This window comes from Panthera pardus, unplaced genomic scaffold (assembly GCF_024362965.1).
Source record: "Panthera pardus isolate Hobbes unplaced genomic scaffold, ASM2436296v1 HiC_scaffold_10, whole genome shotgun sequence".
Classification (NCBI taxonomy): domain Eukaryota; kingdom Metazoa; phylum Chordata; class Mammalia; order Carnivora; family Felidae; genus Panthera; species Panthera pardus.
In genome coordinates, this window is record NW_026526655.1 from 6,988,036 (window position 1) to 7,003,823 (window position 15,788).

The 15,788-nt window shown below is 53.7% G+C and overlaps 1 protein-coding gene across 2 annotated transcripts in view; it reads right to left on the reverse strand.

The window, feature by feature from the left end:
* INPP5D (inositol polyphosphate-5-phosphatase D) overlaps positions 1-15,788 on the reverse strand; it is a 123,108-nt gene that overhangs the window by 64,880 nt on the left and 42,440 nt on the right. For both annotated transcript variants that reach the window (XM_019445532.2, XM_019445533.2), the window contains exons 3-4: positions 4,783-4,933; positions 2,078-2,255 (exon numbers count right to left, since the gene is read on the reverse strand). In XM_019445532.2, the coding sequence (XP_019301077.1) occupies positions 2,078-2,255; positions 4,783-4,933 (329 nt within the window). The remainder of the gene's footprint in view (positions 1-2,077; positions 2,256-4,782; positions 4,934-15,788) is intronic.

The following is a 15,788-nucleotide window of genomic DNA, read 5'->3' on the forward strand; positions in this document are numbered from 1 at the left end:
TAGGAAGCTGTATTTGTTAGGACGTTCGCCGTAGGAAAGTGTTCACATAAAGATGCGAACTCTGTTTATCAGAGAAGCCTGATTTCACTCAGCAGTCTCATAATAACTATTAACTATGGCCTGATTAGATCTAATTAACTTGCACAAAAGACTGTGCAGGCTGTCTTATAGCGAAGAATAATCAAAAGGCAGTTCTTCATGTAAAAAGCTATTTTCCATGCAAAACAAACTGACTTTATTATTTACTTTTTTAATGTTTATTTTGTTTTTGAGAGAGAGACAGGGACAAAGCGAGAGTGGGGGAGGAGCAGAGAGAGAAGGAGACACAGAATCTGAAGCAGGCTCCAGGCTCTGAGCTGTCAGCACAGAGCCCGGCGCGGGGCTTGAACTCACGGACTGTGAGATCATGACCTGAGCCCAAGTCGGACACTCAACCGACTGAGCCACCCAAGCGCCCTAAAACAGACTGACTTTAAAACACAAGGCAGAATCTCAGTCTTCCACGACCCAGAAGAGCACAGAGGACAAGCCCTGTGTCACTGCTTCCATGGTCCCACCACTGTGCTCCGTTTACTCATCCCCAGCTCCCAGCAGAAGTGTGAGGAGGGCCCCACTGCCATGTGTTAGCTGAGGAGCAGAAACAGAGAGCACACAAGCCCCCAGCCGCCCCCTGCCCTCTCTCTCGAGGCTGCACACCTCGTCCTGTGTCACTGTGCCGGGCGGCCCCAGAGAGCACCTGTCCCTAGAGAGGAGGGACTGACCAGGACATGCCAGGGAGTCGGGAGCCTATTTCCCCAAGGAGCTCAGTCCATTTAGTATCTAACCCTGGAGAGAAACAGACCCTCGTGGAAACTGCACGATGGCTCTATACGGAATGGTTTACTAAGTAGTTGTTATGTGCACACAAGGAGGGAGTAGTGGTGATAACACCTCGACAGGTTGAAAACATTGGGGATTTAGCTATTTCAGGGGCAACACAAGTCATTCAAGGAGTGCACACAGGATGTGACCTGGTGGGCCTACAGAAGAATCCAGGGGTATTCAAAGTGGAAATATAACAACACCAGGTAGCTTAGCAACCAGGCGGCTCGTGTGTACTTTCAGGCATTTCCTCTGTATTTTGCCAAATCGGATGGTGGGAGAGCTGTCCTCACTGATCCTTCAGGCTAGAGAGATTGCATTAGCCCTTAAGCTAATTAGCCCTGCATCAGCCCCTCGATATTCTTCGAGGGGGCCTTTTTCTCACAAAGAAACAAAGAAAAAAACATATTTTTAAGGTTCTTAATGCACGGAAGTCACCGCGTACTAACTTATTAGCTCATTCAGCACCACCTGGGCAGTCCTCCTCCGTGCCAGGCAATGTGCTGGGCACTGGGGCATCTTTCCCCTCAGAGAGCTCCCTCCTGTTAAGGCCACCCGCCCTGGCCGGTCTTGTACTCAAGGGCCTGTGGTCTGTAAGACAACTCCCAGCCCTCCCACGTGATACCCCCACTTGCTACCATCCAGCAGGGGAAGTGTTGGGCCTGCTAAGAGAGACACAGGAGGACACAGCAAGGAAGCTGCAGGATCTCATCGACACGGACCCGTAGGAGCCAGTGTGGGCCTACATACGGGACAAGATTCCGGGAGCCTGGACTCAGATCAAGGAGATTCTAAAGAATTAGAATGACTGCATGTCCCACGGAGAAAGGAGAGGCGTGCGGTGTAGATCACAGCCCATACCATACACAGAGACACTGATCTGGCCGATGTACGGGTGACCAAGGTGGCCCCCTCGGAGCTGGGCCCAGAGCAGGAAAGGGCCACGTGGCAGGTCCAGCCTGCAGTGAACCCTCTGTGGCCCATCGGACTCCATGGACCCCATGGCAGTTGCGATATTTGTGAGGCAAGAGGATGCCACGTGAGGTTCACGGCGAGCCCCGGGCAGGGGATCACAGCAGAGGCCCCTGACATCTGGACCAGGCCTCTGCAGCGGAGGACCGCTCGTCCGTCCATAACCAGCTCCTGCCAGGCAGCTGGGCGTGGTGGGGACGGAGGCGGGCCTCTGAGACGCGAGCCACGTGGTGGAGGGACTCACCCACTAGTGTCTATGCTCTGCAGTCGCTGAAACAATAGCTCGGAAAGGCTCGACCAGCTTTTCCAATCCTCGGTGGCTCTCGGATTCTCGCTGGAAGCAGGGGCCTCCTTGGCCTCACATGGCCCGGCAGGTAAAGGGATGTTTCTCGGTGGCAGCTCAGGAGGGGACAGGACACCTTCTACTCAAGAGAAGAGCAGGAACGCCATTTGGTCTGAGCACTCGCTTCTCTCAGGGTCACCCCCCGCTACAGAGGGTCTCTGGCGTAGTGACCCCTCCCGTGTCGGGGAGGGGGTCCAGGCCGCTGCGCCCAGTTACAGACCCCATCTGTGCCTGCATGGTCCCCTCTGTCTCTGCTCCCTGACTAGATGGGGGGCCTACTGATGGCAGGGGCCCGGTCTTAGAAGTCTTTGGCCGTGCGGCTAGGTTGGCCCATTGAGGCGCTCAGCAAACACCCACCAGCTGGGCACCGGGCAGGGCTGCTGGCCTTGGACAGGTGGAGCCAGCAGCCTCAGCGGGAAGGCCAGCTTTCAGGGCTGAGGCAGGGGCCCTGGATGGGGCACAGGCCCAGTTCCCCAGACAGGAGGCGCAAGGGTGGGGAGCAAGCAGGCCCGGCTCCTCTCTCTCCCACCCCGGCCTCCCTTCCTCTGCTTTCCCTCCAGCTTCTGCTGCTCCTTCTCTCCCCACCATACCCTAGGAGACAAATAAAGAATGCGAGGGCCTCCTTCACCCAGAGAACTGAAGTATAAAACAAACAACTTGAATTTGGCCTGGGAGAAAGGACTCCTGCACATTCACCCTCAGGGGAACTGCTCTCCTGTGTACAGCACAAATGGACGAGGGATCTGAGCCCCTTGGGTCCAAGACCTCCTGTCTGGGGCCTCCTCCCACATCGAATGGCCACACCAGGGCCCCCTGCCACAGGGCTGCCCCGGGGACATTATCTTTAAAGGATGAGCTCATCACACTCTGTGGCCTGGGGTTCTTGCGGTGATACGAGTGCGTTTTGAGCCCTGGGGGACTGGCAGCACCTTGAGACCTGAGCCAAATCAGACCCCTGGACTGGGCGGAGGGGGTGACTGCCACACTGCTTGGGTTCAAGCCCACAACTGTGCCTCCTTTGGGGAAGTGAAGCCAGCCGTCACGAGACTGGGTTTCTCTTCCCAGCTGCTAGTGAGGGTGCCGGGGTCTTTCTCCAGACGGCCATCCCCGGAAAGCCATCAAGGTGTGCGGGGAGTGAGGACACCAGCGTGTGAAGGGCATTTCTGCAGGACGGCTTCTCAGCATCAAGGCCGAAGCCTTGGGGACAGCGGGGGGACATGTGGCCGTGGCATGGAGCAGGTGAGTGACCCTGGACTCACCCGGGAACACGTCATCCGGGGCTATTTCAGATGAGGGCACCTCTTACTCAGCGGAGGGAGGTGAGAAGGGACACGGGCTGCCTGGGCCTCGTCTCAGTCTCCACGGAGCTTCGGTCCTTTTCCAACACTCTGCCTGGCCCTCACCTCCTCCACAGAGAACTCTGCTCCTCAGAGTTTATCCTCTGCTGAGGCGGCCTATGAACTATGCAACCACTCAGAGTGGGTCCCCAGGAAGTCAGGAGGAAGATGGGCCTGTGGCCCACAAGCCAGCCTGTGGGAGTGGGGTGAAAAGGGCACCCAGCACATGGCGGGCAGCAGCCTGCAGGGACAGGGTGGGAGCCAGCCCAGGGACCTCAGCATCTGTGGTCTAACCTACCCCCTCTTAGGGGGGGCAAGTCCAGGGGACCTGTTTCCAGGCCCTGGGACTTAGGAGGAATCCTGACCAGTTGAGGGGCTCAGTTACTTATCTCAGGTTTTCTTTTAGGAAGTAATTTTTTTTTTTTTAAACGTTTATTTATTTATTTTGAGAGAGAGAGAGAGAGAGTGCACGAGCAGGGGAGGGGCAGAAAGAGAGGGACTGAGAATCCCAAGCAGGCTCCACACTGTCAGTGCAGAGCCCAGTGTGGGGCTCGAACCCACAAACCGTGAGATCATGACCTGAGCTGAAATCAAGAGTCGGACGCTTAACTGACTAAGCTGAACAGGCGCCCCAGAAAGCGAACTTTTGAGGCGAAAAGGGTGCCGTCCAGGTGGGGTTCTGTGCTGCAGGGTCCTCTGCCGGGCTCCTGTTTGACTGGTCTGTGGCCCTCCACGGTTTTAAGGGGAGGCCTGACTCTCACAGACTTTTTAGGGGCTCTACTGTTTTTTCCTTTTAGAGATGATATAAAGAAACACCTCTCTCACAGGCCTTCCAGTTAGTTACAAGTATTTCCTCATCCATTCTCTTTACAGTGAAATGCAGCTAGTTATTTTGATGAGGATGATAGCTGCATATATTGAGTGCTTACTGTGTGCTACATTCATTGACTCATTTGGTGACACCCTGACAGGTACATATTATTTTTACTGTCTCTTTAAGAGAAGTCTGTGGTTCAGAGAGGTTAAGTAGTTTGCCCAAGGTCACACAGCTATGAAGCTGGGGAACAGGAAGTTTGACCCAGGTCTGTCTGACCCCAGGGCTACCTTGCTAGCTCGTCCTTAGCCACCACGTCACCCTCTCCCCTTCTGATAATCAGACTCACTTAATCTACAAGGCCTTGTAGTGAAAGAAACATCCCAGGGCTTTCCCCCCCATTGTGCTTAGAGGCTCCCTGTCCCCCTCCTGCCTTCCCTTCCACCCCTTCCTACCTGTGTCCTCCTCTGGCTCATCACCTGCGTCCTCCTCCTCCAGGGGCACTGGATACTGCAGGTGGGTGACCAGACCCATGTTTTCTTTCTTGTAAAACTCGATGAGCTGGTCCAGCTTGGTGAAGAACCTCATGGGGACACCTTCGGACGCCTGAGGACAGAACCCCAAACAGAAACACATTTGAACTGGCTGGGACAAAGGCCACCTGTAGCAGAGACCAACAAGGCCGAGGGAGTGACCTCGATCCAGAAAAAGCCCTGGGCTCCCACGCAGTGTCTGTCCACCACGCCCACACCCTCACATCCTGGAACCAGCAGCCCCAAGAGCCAGTCTGCAAAAGGCACAAATAGGACAGTTTTAAAGATTCTTTTTCTTTGTTTGTTTTTTTTTTAACTTTTATTTTAAAAAGCATTTGGTTATACAAGTAATACATTTTCATTATGGCAAAATTAGAAAATACAGACTTTTTTTAAAAAAGAACTCACCTGTAGTCCCAAACCCCAAGAGACCTACTTTTTTTAAATTTAATTTAATTTAAATTTTTTTTTTTTTTTTTTTTTTTTTGAGAGAGAGAAAGACAGAGTGTGAGTGAGGGAGGGGCAGAGAGAGAGGGAGACACAGAATCTGAAGCAGGCTCCGGGCTCCTAGCTGTCAGCACAGAGCCCAATGTGGGGCTCAAACCCACAAACCATGAGATCATGACCTGAGCCAAAGTCGGATGCTCAACCAACTGAGATGTCCAGGCACCCGAGACCTACTTTTAATACATGGGAATAAGTTTTTCTAGACTGTGTGTATATGTGTGTTCTATTGGGGAATTATTTTTATTTCCTCTCACCACCCCCCCCCCCAAGATAATTTATCTTTAAACACAAGGCAATCTATTCTGGCAAGTTTTGCTTTAATTTTAATATTTTCATTTGTTAAAATTCTGTTTTATCAAAACTCAGAAAAGTGGTGAGGCAGCACAGTATCTTTCCCTGATTTATATCTCTGTTGCTGATGACAGAAGAGCCAGCAGGTGATTCTGCAGTGCTGTTCAAATGCCCTGGGGCCAGGTCTCCTTCCTCTTGCTTTTACAGTGGCTCCAGCAAAAAATTCAAGGTGGGCCTTGGGCAGCCAGCATGGCTAATGGAGGCCCCACCCACTGAGGCCCCGCCCATACCAAGAAGCTATCAGGTGTCGGGGCTGGATGTGAGAACCACAAGGAGACTCACCTTCTCTTCAACGTTTTTTATTTATTTTTGGGACAGAGAGAGACAGAGCATGAACGGGGGAGGGGCAGAGAGAGAGGGAGACACAGAATGGGAAACAGGCTCCAGGCTCCGAGCCATCAGCCCGGAGCCTGACGCGGGGCTCGAACTCACGGACCGCGAGATCGTGACCTGGCTGAAGTCGGACGCTTAACCGACTGCGCCACCCAGGCGCCCCTACTCACCTTCTCTTGAATGCAGTACCCTACCCTCCTAACCCACCGTGTCCCCAAGTCCTGTCCACCCTTCCTGTCCAGTACCTTGCCTGCCTCTCCTCGTGCTCCCTGTCTCAAGGAATGGCAGCATCATGTCCCCACTGGCATAGCCAGAAACCCAGAGGCATCTTGGACTTCTCCCTCCCTCTGGCACAGAGAGCAAAGGTGGACAGTGTGAGGCCGGGTGTTCCGGATCCAGCCAAGAAGCGGTTGAGTGGGGTTGCTGCCCTGGGTGGAGGAGGGAGATGTAGCCGGGCTCTGGGGAGGAGCAGTGAGCCTGGTGCAGCTGGACAGGGGAAAGGGACCAGGCTGTTGGTGGGCACAGGGATGATACAAAAGGATGCCCCTTTCTGGGCGGGGCTTCCCTGGAGTCAGAGCACAGCCATCGGGTCCTAACACTAAGTTCACCTGCGTTTTCATAACACCCATCTTGTCCATGGCAGTCATGTAATTTTATTTATTTATTTTCAAAATGTTTATTTATTTATATTGGCAGAGAGTGCACACAAGCAGGGGAGGGGCATAGAGAGAGGGAAAGAGAGAATCTCAAGCAGGCTTCATGCTGTCAGCGCAGTGCCTGATGTCGGGCTCGATCTCATGAACCGTGAAATCGTGACCTGAGATGAAATCAAGAATCGGGTGCTTAACCGACTGTACCACCCAGGCGCCCGCTGGCAGTCATGGAATTTTACAATAAGCTGAGAAGGTGCCATCACTGGAGTTTGAAACCAGAGGTCCAAATGCTCCCCTGGGGGCTGCCAGCAGCCTTCTTGCTGAAGGGGCTGGGACTGACCACAGGTGGGAAGGAAGGCCAACAGGACAATAGGGTGGGGGATGGAAAGCCTGCCAGGTGGGCGAACACAGGGGTCTGGCTTAGTGTGGCCGGACCGTCCTGACTTGCCCACCTCCAAGTCAGGTACCCATTACTCCAGCATGGTTGGGACTGACGTGGGAGGCTGGGGGTGGCTGCTTGGACTGGAGGTCTTCACGAAGGGCTATAGGTAAGTGGGATTGGGATAGCAAACGAAGCAGCATGACCCAGACCGGGAAAGACCCACCCAGACCTCTGGGAACAGACCAGGACTCAGACCTGTCCCTGAGGCCCTGCTCCTGGTGGTTAACCCCATGCCGTAGTGCATGCATTTGCCTTCAACAAGAATCCACCTGACTTTCCCCTCGGCTCTCCACTTGGCCTCTCTGTCTCTCCAAGTGTATTCGTTTGTGCATTTGCACCACACACGTGTAAATCTGTACGTGAGGCTATGTGTGTGTGACTGTGCTGTTTAAGCCAGTTAGTAAATTTATAGTTTAACAAAGGTTTTTTTTTTAAAGATTATTTTCAATAAATTCCCTATTGTCACAAAGCCCCATGTTAAGCAGTCTCTTTCAAACATTATGGAACCAGAGATCTCTGAGCAGCAGACCTTCTCAAAAGCAACAAGAATAGGTTCAAAACCAAAAATGAACAGAATAACAACAATAATCTGACATGATGCAAGATCGATGAACTCGCTTCCATTAAAGCAGCCGTGGTGAGCGTCACCTTGCCAAAGAATTTGCAGCTAATGGACGACAAGCTTTTAGGCGTACGGAACAAGGATATGAAACCACCAAAGAAAGCCAAAGGGAAACGGCTCATGCTCGAGTGTGGAAGAGGGTTCTCTGCCAGGAATGTGTGTCTGAGGGGGGCACGCTGGAGGTGGGACTTAAGAGACATCGATGCTAAGACCCACGTTATTACGCATAGCCCTAAAAAGGCTAACGCGTAAACTACGATCCGCCATTAAGCATGGACACGTTTTATTTCAGAAATGTTCAATGTGAGAAAATAAGCGTCTTAGAACTGATGAAATACAGTGTCTTAAGCATGCAGAGGAACAGGGCCCCCTAACATGAATCTAATCCCTACAGATCCCGTGAGGCAGGAGGCAGGCGGGAGGACCAGGCAGCCAGAAGCAGATGCAGAGTGCTGTTGGCGGGACAGACATGCCGGACCCTGCCTGTGTTTGGACGATTCACGGAGGCCAGGGAGCCAGGGCCTGGCAAACCCAGGAAGGTAGATGGTGAAGGTTGAGCCCAGGCCTCAAGGACTGTCTTCGGGACCAGTGCGCAAGCCAGTGAATGGTCACTGAAAGGCACTGCTTCCTGGGGGGAGGGGATGCCTTCCTGCACCTCCCCCACCACTCCTGAGAGGGAAGCAGCCAGGAAAGGCATGGGGCGCTCGCCAGGGGGCAGGTCTACACGCAGCAGATCCCACGCGGAGTGAAGACACGCTGTGCACGTGTGGGTCAACAGGGAGCAGCCTGTCTCAACAGGCAGCACAGACGCGGAGGAAACGTGGATGGCAGGATGCCAATTAGGCCAAAGTCAGGGTCTCTCCGGAGGAGGAACTGTTCTCATCAGTATTTGCTCTTGGCACTGAGATTTGAAGGGGTTCGCAGAGACTCCTGGAATAACTTATGTTCAAAGCACATTCTAGAACAGCAACAGGAAGAGAAAAAGGTCAGGGTGCCCAGGATTATATAAGCTCCTGAGCTGGCCCAGGCTGAGGGTGGGGTGCAGGGGTGAGGAGTGCAGCACAGACAGGAGGTGGGCGTCCCCACCTGGCAGGCACAGAAAGGAGCAGCCCAGCTGTGGCCTTCCTGCTCCTCAGCTGGACCTAGAAAGGCTCTCCACTCAGGTAGGGTGGCCAAGAGGGTGGGGTGGTGTGGCCAGCAAGGGGATGGGGCTGCTCAGAGGAGAGCCAGACTTGGGGGCCACCTAGCAAACACTGTCAAGTCAATGACAGGGGCAGGGAGTCAGCTGTCGAGGCTTCCAGGTGAACAGGGCGCTGACCATGGGCCAGCAGGAACACTGAGGTCCCTCGGGGATAGAGGCCAGGTCACGTTCATATCCACGTTACCACGTACCCTGTGGACTTGCTCTGGTGGAGTCGGGATAGGAGCCGGGTATCTGGAGCCAGGAGAGATGGTCAGAGAGGACCCGATGTGGGTCCGGGGCAGGGGGATGCGAAGAAACGGGGTGGGGCGGTGTTGGCAGTGGGGAGGTCTCCCCCCTCTCACCACCCAGGACCACAGCCCTCCCTCAAAAGTGCTGCCTTTCCAACCACTTGCACATACAAATGCTGACAAGAAGTCTGTTGTATGTATCACTCAGGTCCTGGCAGGAGCCGGATGTCATGTGACATCAGGGCCTTGGGGGAGAATTTAGTGGATGGGGGTTCAGGGATACCAATGAGAGGGGTACAGCCTTCCGGAGCCAGCAACAGGGGAGCAGCTGCCGCCCTGTGGCACCACCCACGAAGGGGGGCAGGTGTAGGAACCCCAAGAGGGCTGTCCGGCAGGAGCTGCGGCCCTCTGTGGCCAGGACAGGCCGTCCTGCACCCTCACGTGGCTGTGCCTCCCCTCCACCAGCTGGAAACCAGGGCTGGGGAGGGAGCTAAGGTGGGCTCTACCGGGAGAGCCTCGGCACATGCAGGCGGTGGGGTGGGCCCCCAGGGAAGCAGTGGGAAGGCAGCGCTCGCAAGGGCAGAGGGAACCGGCTGCGCTTTCCGGGAAGGGGGGCTGCCCTCCATCCTTGACTGTTGGGGCCTCCAGACTTCGTTCCGCATTCCGCAGCCACTGCCTTCCTGAGCAGATTTATCGAGTCATTTTGAAACAGAGAAACCCTGAAGCCCCACGTTAGACTTGCACTGAGAGCGTGAGCCCCACGTGATTATAGACCCTCCCCAGGATACTGCCAATGGATGGCCGGCTTTCCGCTCTGTGGCGACTCCCCTGCCACCAGGAGTGAGTTCCTTCTCTCTTCGGCAGACACCTAGAGCACATACCAGCTCGACTTTGAAAATGCAAAGAGCGAAGCATCTCCCACGCTAGGTCAGCCTGTCAACTTATGGCATGTGGGCACAGAGCAGACAGGCGCCTCTCGGGATTTGTGGGATCGACAGAACGGACATGAATTTATGTCATCACCAAAAGTCACACAGGAAAAAATATGGTAGGGGGTAGTTCAGATGGTGAAACAAAACACCGGTCTCTTCTGTCTCCGTTACAACCTCGTCTCTGGAATGTTCTAGGCACTTTCCAGCACTAGCATTTCCACAAAGCCCTCGTCCCCACACCCAGCGATGCCTGCCTCCCCACAAGTTTCTAAGTCCTAGAAGGAAAGGGACCCTGCTTGGCTCAGCCTCAAACAGTCCCTGAAGCCCCTTCAAGGGTAATGACCCGCCCCACCTCTGTTTGGGGAGATGTGCTCATGGCATAAAACAGGCCTCGAGTTTGAAAAGTTGCAGAAGGAAAGAGAGATGCGGGTTGCCAGGCTGGGCCTTGCAGGGAAAGGCCTCTTCCCCCACCACCTGGCCCCTGAGCTCACCCAGGTACAGTGCTCCTGGGGAAGGTACAGCAAGGGAAGATGGCCAGCCCCAGCCCCAGGGCTCAGGAAGAGACCACCTCCAGGGTCTTTACGACAAAGGGCAGCTGTACATCCAGTCTGTTGGAGACTCAGGGCTGTGCACTCTGAGAAATGTGGTATGTCCAGAAATAACTGCGACTTTCAGACACCCTCCGGAGGAAGGGCGAGCAGGGCAGGGAGGCCAGAGCGCTGGATGGGCTAAACTTTCCCAGGGGGTAACTTTAACTTCAGCACTGTCTGGGATCTCTAAATGGGGAACCGAAAGAGCCCTAACACACAGGAGGAAGCCAGCACAGGGAGCAGAGTGGGATCCGACGGGGAGCCAGGAAGCCGCTGCTGCAAGGGGCCCCCTCCTCAAGCTTCCGCCAATTAACAAGCATATACAATCGCTTTAAATTAACAAGCATATGCAGTCACCGTGCAGAGGACGAGAAAGTACTATGGAGCGGGGGAAGAAGCCCCAGACCGTGTTCGTTATCCCACTACAGCAAAGCATTTCATTTAAGTTCAGGGAGAAAGTCACTAGAGGTTCTTGAGCAGGTGACGATACCGTTTGGCTGCTGTGAAGAAGGGGCCGGGAGGGCTGTGGGGAGGCCGGTGTCACTGTTGTCCCCATTTTCCCTTGGAGGCTGGAGAGGCGTTGGAGGCCTCAGAGGGGCAGTGGGGGCAGGGCTGGAGTCAGCCCAGGCCTTGCGGCCCCCCAGACCCGGGGCTCCCACACATCCCCTGAGGCACCGTGCCAATGGAGCAGAGGGAGGGGTAACGTCCAGGCCCAGCCTCTGTTTCTGGGGCATCACCTCCTGACCTCTGAGGTCCAGCAGTGTTTCGTCTACTCAGAGAGGAGTTCAGCAGGGGCTGGACACCGCTGTCCCCTCTGCTGCCAGCTGCAGCTGGGACCCACCTCCCTTTGGCCACCGCCTCTGCCTCCCCTCTGTTTTCTCTCCTTGGCTTCCTTCTGCCCTCGGGGTTGTTCTCAATCCTTTACAACCTTCTCTCTCTCAAAACCTCTTCCTAAGAATTGCAGACCCCGACTTAGGTGAAGAAGGAGGAAGCAGAGAGACCTTTGGGGCTTTGCAGAGTTTGGATTTTGTTCTAAAATTGATTTGGAGCCACTAAAGACATTTAAAAGTGTGTGTGTGTGTACTTGATCAGATTCACATTTTTGAAAATGTCAGTTTGGCTAGTTAGTGTAGGGCAGGATAGAGTCTGCAGGGCGGGGAGCCTAGCAGCCCCACTCTGGTGCTTAAACGGGGGAGGTGTGGTGGAGGGCCAGGGGCCAGGATGGAGCCAGAGCTGTGCCCGGAGCAGCCAGGGAGGGGTCGGTGAGGGACAAGGGGCCAGGAAGGACGCTCCAGATCTCTGGTTTTAGTAACTTGGTTGATGTCAGTGTCCCTTGATGAGGAAAAAGGAGGGGATAGTCTTGTTTGGGAAGAGCTTTGGAGGCCAACTTCAGATCTAGAAATCCCTCTTCAACTATATGGCCTAGGAGGGACCCCAGGATGTGTCTCCTTAAAAACCAGTCAGCCCTGCCCTTCCCTCCCTCCCCTTTTATTCTTCTCTTTAATTTTTTTTTAATGCTTATTTATTTTTGAGAGAGAGAGAGAGAGAGAGAGAGAGAGAGAGCATGAGCAGAGAATGGGCAGAGAGAGAGGGAGACACAGAACCCGAAGCAGGCTCCAGGCTCCGAGCTGTCAGCACAGAGCCCGACGTGGGGCTTGAACCCACAAACCGCGAGATCATGACCTGAGCTGAAGTCGGAGGCTTAACTCACTGAGCCACCCAGGTGCCCCTTTTCTTCTCTTTAAGACATAATCATCAGGGGGGCCTGGGTGGCTCAGTCGGTTGAGCGTCCAACTTCGGCTCAGGTCATGATCTCGCGGTCTGTGAGTTTGAGCCCTGCGTCGGGCTCTGTGCTGACAGCTCGGAGCCTGGAGCCTGCTTCCGGTTCTGTGTCTCCCTCTCTCTCTGCCCCTCCCCTGTTCATGCTCTCTCTCTGTCTCAAAAATAAATAAACGTTAAAACAAAACAAAATAAAATAAAATAAAATAAAAAGACATAATCATCAGAGGGCACCTGAGCGGCTCAGTTGGTTAAGCGTCTGACTCTTGATTTCTGCTCAGGTCATGATCTCACAGTTCATGAGTTTGAGCCCCGCATCGGGCTCCGTGTTGACAGTGTAGAGCCTGTTTGGGGATTCTCTCTCTCTCTCTCTCTCTCTCTCTCTCTCTCTCTCTCTCTCTCTTCCCCCCTCCCCCTCCTCTACTTGTGTTATCTTTCTCACTCAAAATAAATGAAGAAACTTAAAAAAAAACATATTTATGGGTTTGCTTCCTTTCCCTGCTCTCCCTTTCAAGGGGCCAGGGCCAGCAGGGCTTTGGGGCCTGGGGCCAAGGAGGTGATCAGCAGGCAGAAGACACAGGTGGGACAAGGAAGTGGCCGGGACCTTAGAAGGAAGTCTGACGGGGGCCCAGGGGCACAGAGCTACGCACGGGGAAACGGACAAAGGGCGAGAAATACAGAGACAGGGGAGCGGGGCTTCTCACTGTCAAAGGAGTCAGGCTAGAATGAACTCCGTAGTGTCGTATTGGACAGGGACGTATCAGGGTGAACTCCGGGCGTATCAGGGTGAACTCAGGTAAACACTGATGCCCGTGTGAGTGTGCATGTGTACCCACACGCGTCCCAGCTCTGTCTGCTGACACAGCCTGGAGGCAACGACAGATGCCGCAGTTGCAGTCAGTAAACCCAGAGCTCAGGTCTCGGTCGCGAAACACCACTCAGCGCTAAAAAGAGCCGGGCTCCCAGGAGAGAAGGCCGATTCCAGGGCCCGGCAGGAAGGGTTTGCGATAGACCTGGGGCATCCGTTGTCCCAGAAAATAAGGAAATGCTCAGAAAACAAAGAGGATTATCTGAGCTCCGTTTGAGCAGCAAAATGAACACTAACAATAATTATAATTCATGGAATAAACGCGCACTTGGTGAGTCTATTCTGATGGAAACAAATGAGACGGAAACGCTCTTCCTCACAGGAGAATGCCAGTTAATAACTGCTGAAGGAATGATGGAAATTGTCACTGTTTGCCAACCACCACAGTAACAGGAGATTCAGGCAAGCACGCACAGACGCTAAAGACCAGCCGGGAGCGTCTGGAGACGAATGGGGTGCACAGTGGCCCAAAATGTACCCTCATAACATAGTAATTTTAAAGGCAAAGATAGTAACTTTGTGTGGCGCCTGGGTGGCTCAGTCCATAACACTACCTATGCTTCACCTCCGCTCAGGTCGTGATCCCACGGTTCCTGGGATCGAGCCCCGTGTCGGGCTCTGTGCTGATGGTGTGGAGCCTGCTTGGGACTCTCTCTCTCACTCTCTCTCTCTCTCTCTCTCTCTCTCTCTCCCTCTGTCTCTGCCCCTCCTCGGCGTTCTCTGTCTCTCTCTCAGTCTCTCAAAATAAAGAAATAAACTTAAAAAAATAAATAAAGGGAAGGATGGTAACTTTACAACTTATCTTAAGATTAATTTATCGGGGCGCCTGGGTGGCTCAGTCAGTTAAGCAACTGACTTCGGCTCAGGTCATGATCTCACGGTTCGTGGGTTCGAGCCCCACATTGGGCTCTGTGCTGACAGCTCAGAGCCTGGAGCCTACTTCAGATTCTGTCTCCCTCTCTCTCTCTGCCCCTCCCCCACTTGTGCTCTGTCTCTCTCTCTCTCTCTCTCAAAAATAAATAAAATGTAAAAAAAAAAATTAAAAAAAAAGATTAATTTATCTTACTCTGCACCTCGGTCACATGTAAACGCTTTTTTGAGCTATACGCAGTAATTAAATAGTTTTTAAAATCTGTTTTTGTAAACTAGCCCATTTAACACACACACACGTGCACACAAGCAGACACACACAGAGGAGAGGGGTTTACAAGGCATCTTGTCTAAGAGTGCCAGATTTTGAAAAAGTTGTATAAAAACGTTTCTGGAGGCTTGTGTACAAAAACTACATCTTGGAAACATCTTTGACGCTCAGAACTGTAATAATACTAACATACCAAGAATAGAAAGACAACCACAGGGGGTCACCCGGCACGAGCGGACAGAGGCAGGGGCAGGGACCCTGGTGACCTCGGGGTACCCAAAGGGCAGCACAAACTTCTCCAAGGGTCTCCCCTGCCACAGCCCCTCACAAGCGGGAGCGCATGAAGGAGAAAGGGACAATGCTCGGTGCCGGGGGAGGGCACACTGAGGGGTCTTCGAGGGTCTCAGAACTATTTGTGGGACCTTTCAGAGGCGCCACTTTCTGGCAGTCAGGCTGCAAGAAGCTGGAGCCGCCAAGTTTTATTTGTTTAATTTTTGTTAACGTTTACTTATTTTTGAGAGAGAGAGAGAGAGAGAGAGACAGAGCACAAGCAGGGGAAGAGCAGAGAGAGAGACACACACTCAGAATCTGAAACAGGCTCCAGGCTCTGAGCTGTCAGCACAGAGCCCGAGGTGGGGCTTGAACCCACAGACCCGAACCCACGGAACCGTGAGATCACGACCGGAGCCAAAGTCCTCTGCTTAACTGACTGAGCCACCCGGGCGCCCCTGGAGCTGCCATGTTTTGTAAACAGCCTGGTGTTGTGAGTTCAAGGGGCTTGGAGGGTGGAGCTGCGGGAGCACTTGGAGGGGAGGGAGGGAGCAGGTGGGGAACAAGGACTCTCCAGGTGCAGGGGAGAGGCTCTACGCCACCTTTCCTCGTTTAGGAGCCGTGAACAGTCCAGGCGTTGGCCCCGGGAGACAGAAGGTAAGTTCGTGGTAGCAAGAACACCGTTGCCTGCTGTCGTCCTACGCCAGGGGCAGGGGCGGGTCCCTCTGAGGGGTCTCCTGGAACCTCTCTGGGGTGACGACCCCACCCTCCCCAAAGGGAAGAAACCGAAACCGGGCCAGCTATGTTAGGTATGTTGTCTAATTTACAGTATACCTAATATCACAGGTGGGTGCCGTTGCCCCATTTGACAGCTGAGAAAACAGACTCAGAGTGGGTAAGCGACTTGTATGGGTGACGCTTTTGGAAGAACGGCACCCAAGGGAAAGTTTCAAGACAAGAGAGAGGAGGGGGGTTGTCAAGGACTTTCTAGCTAGACAGGAAGGAGGAG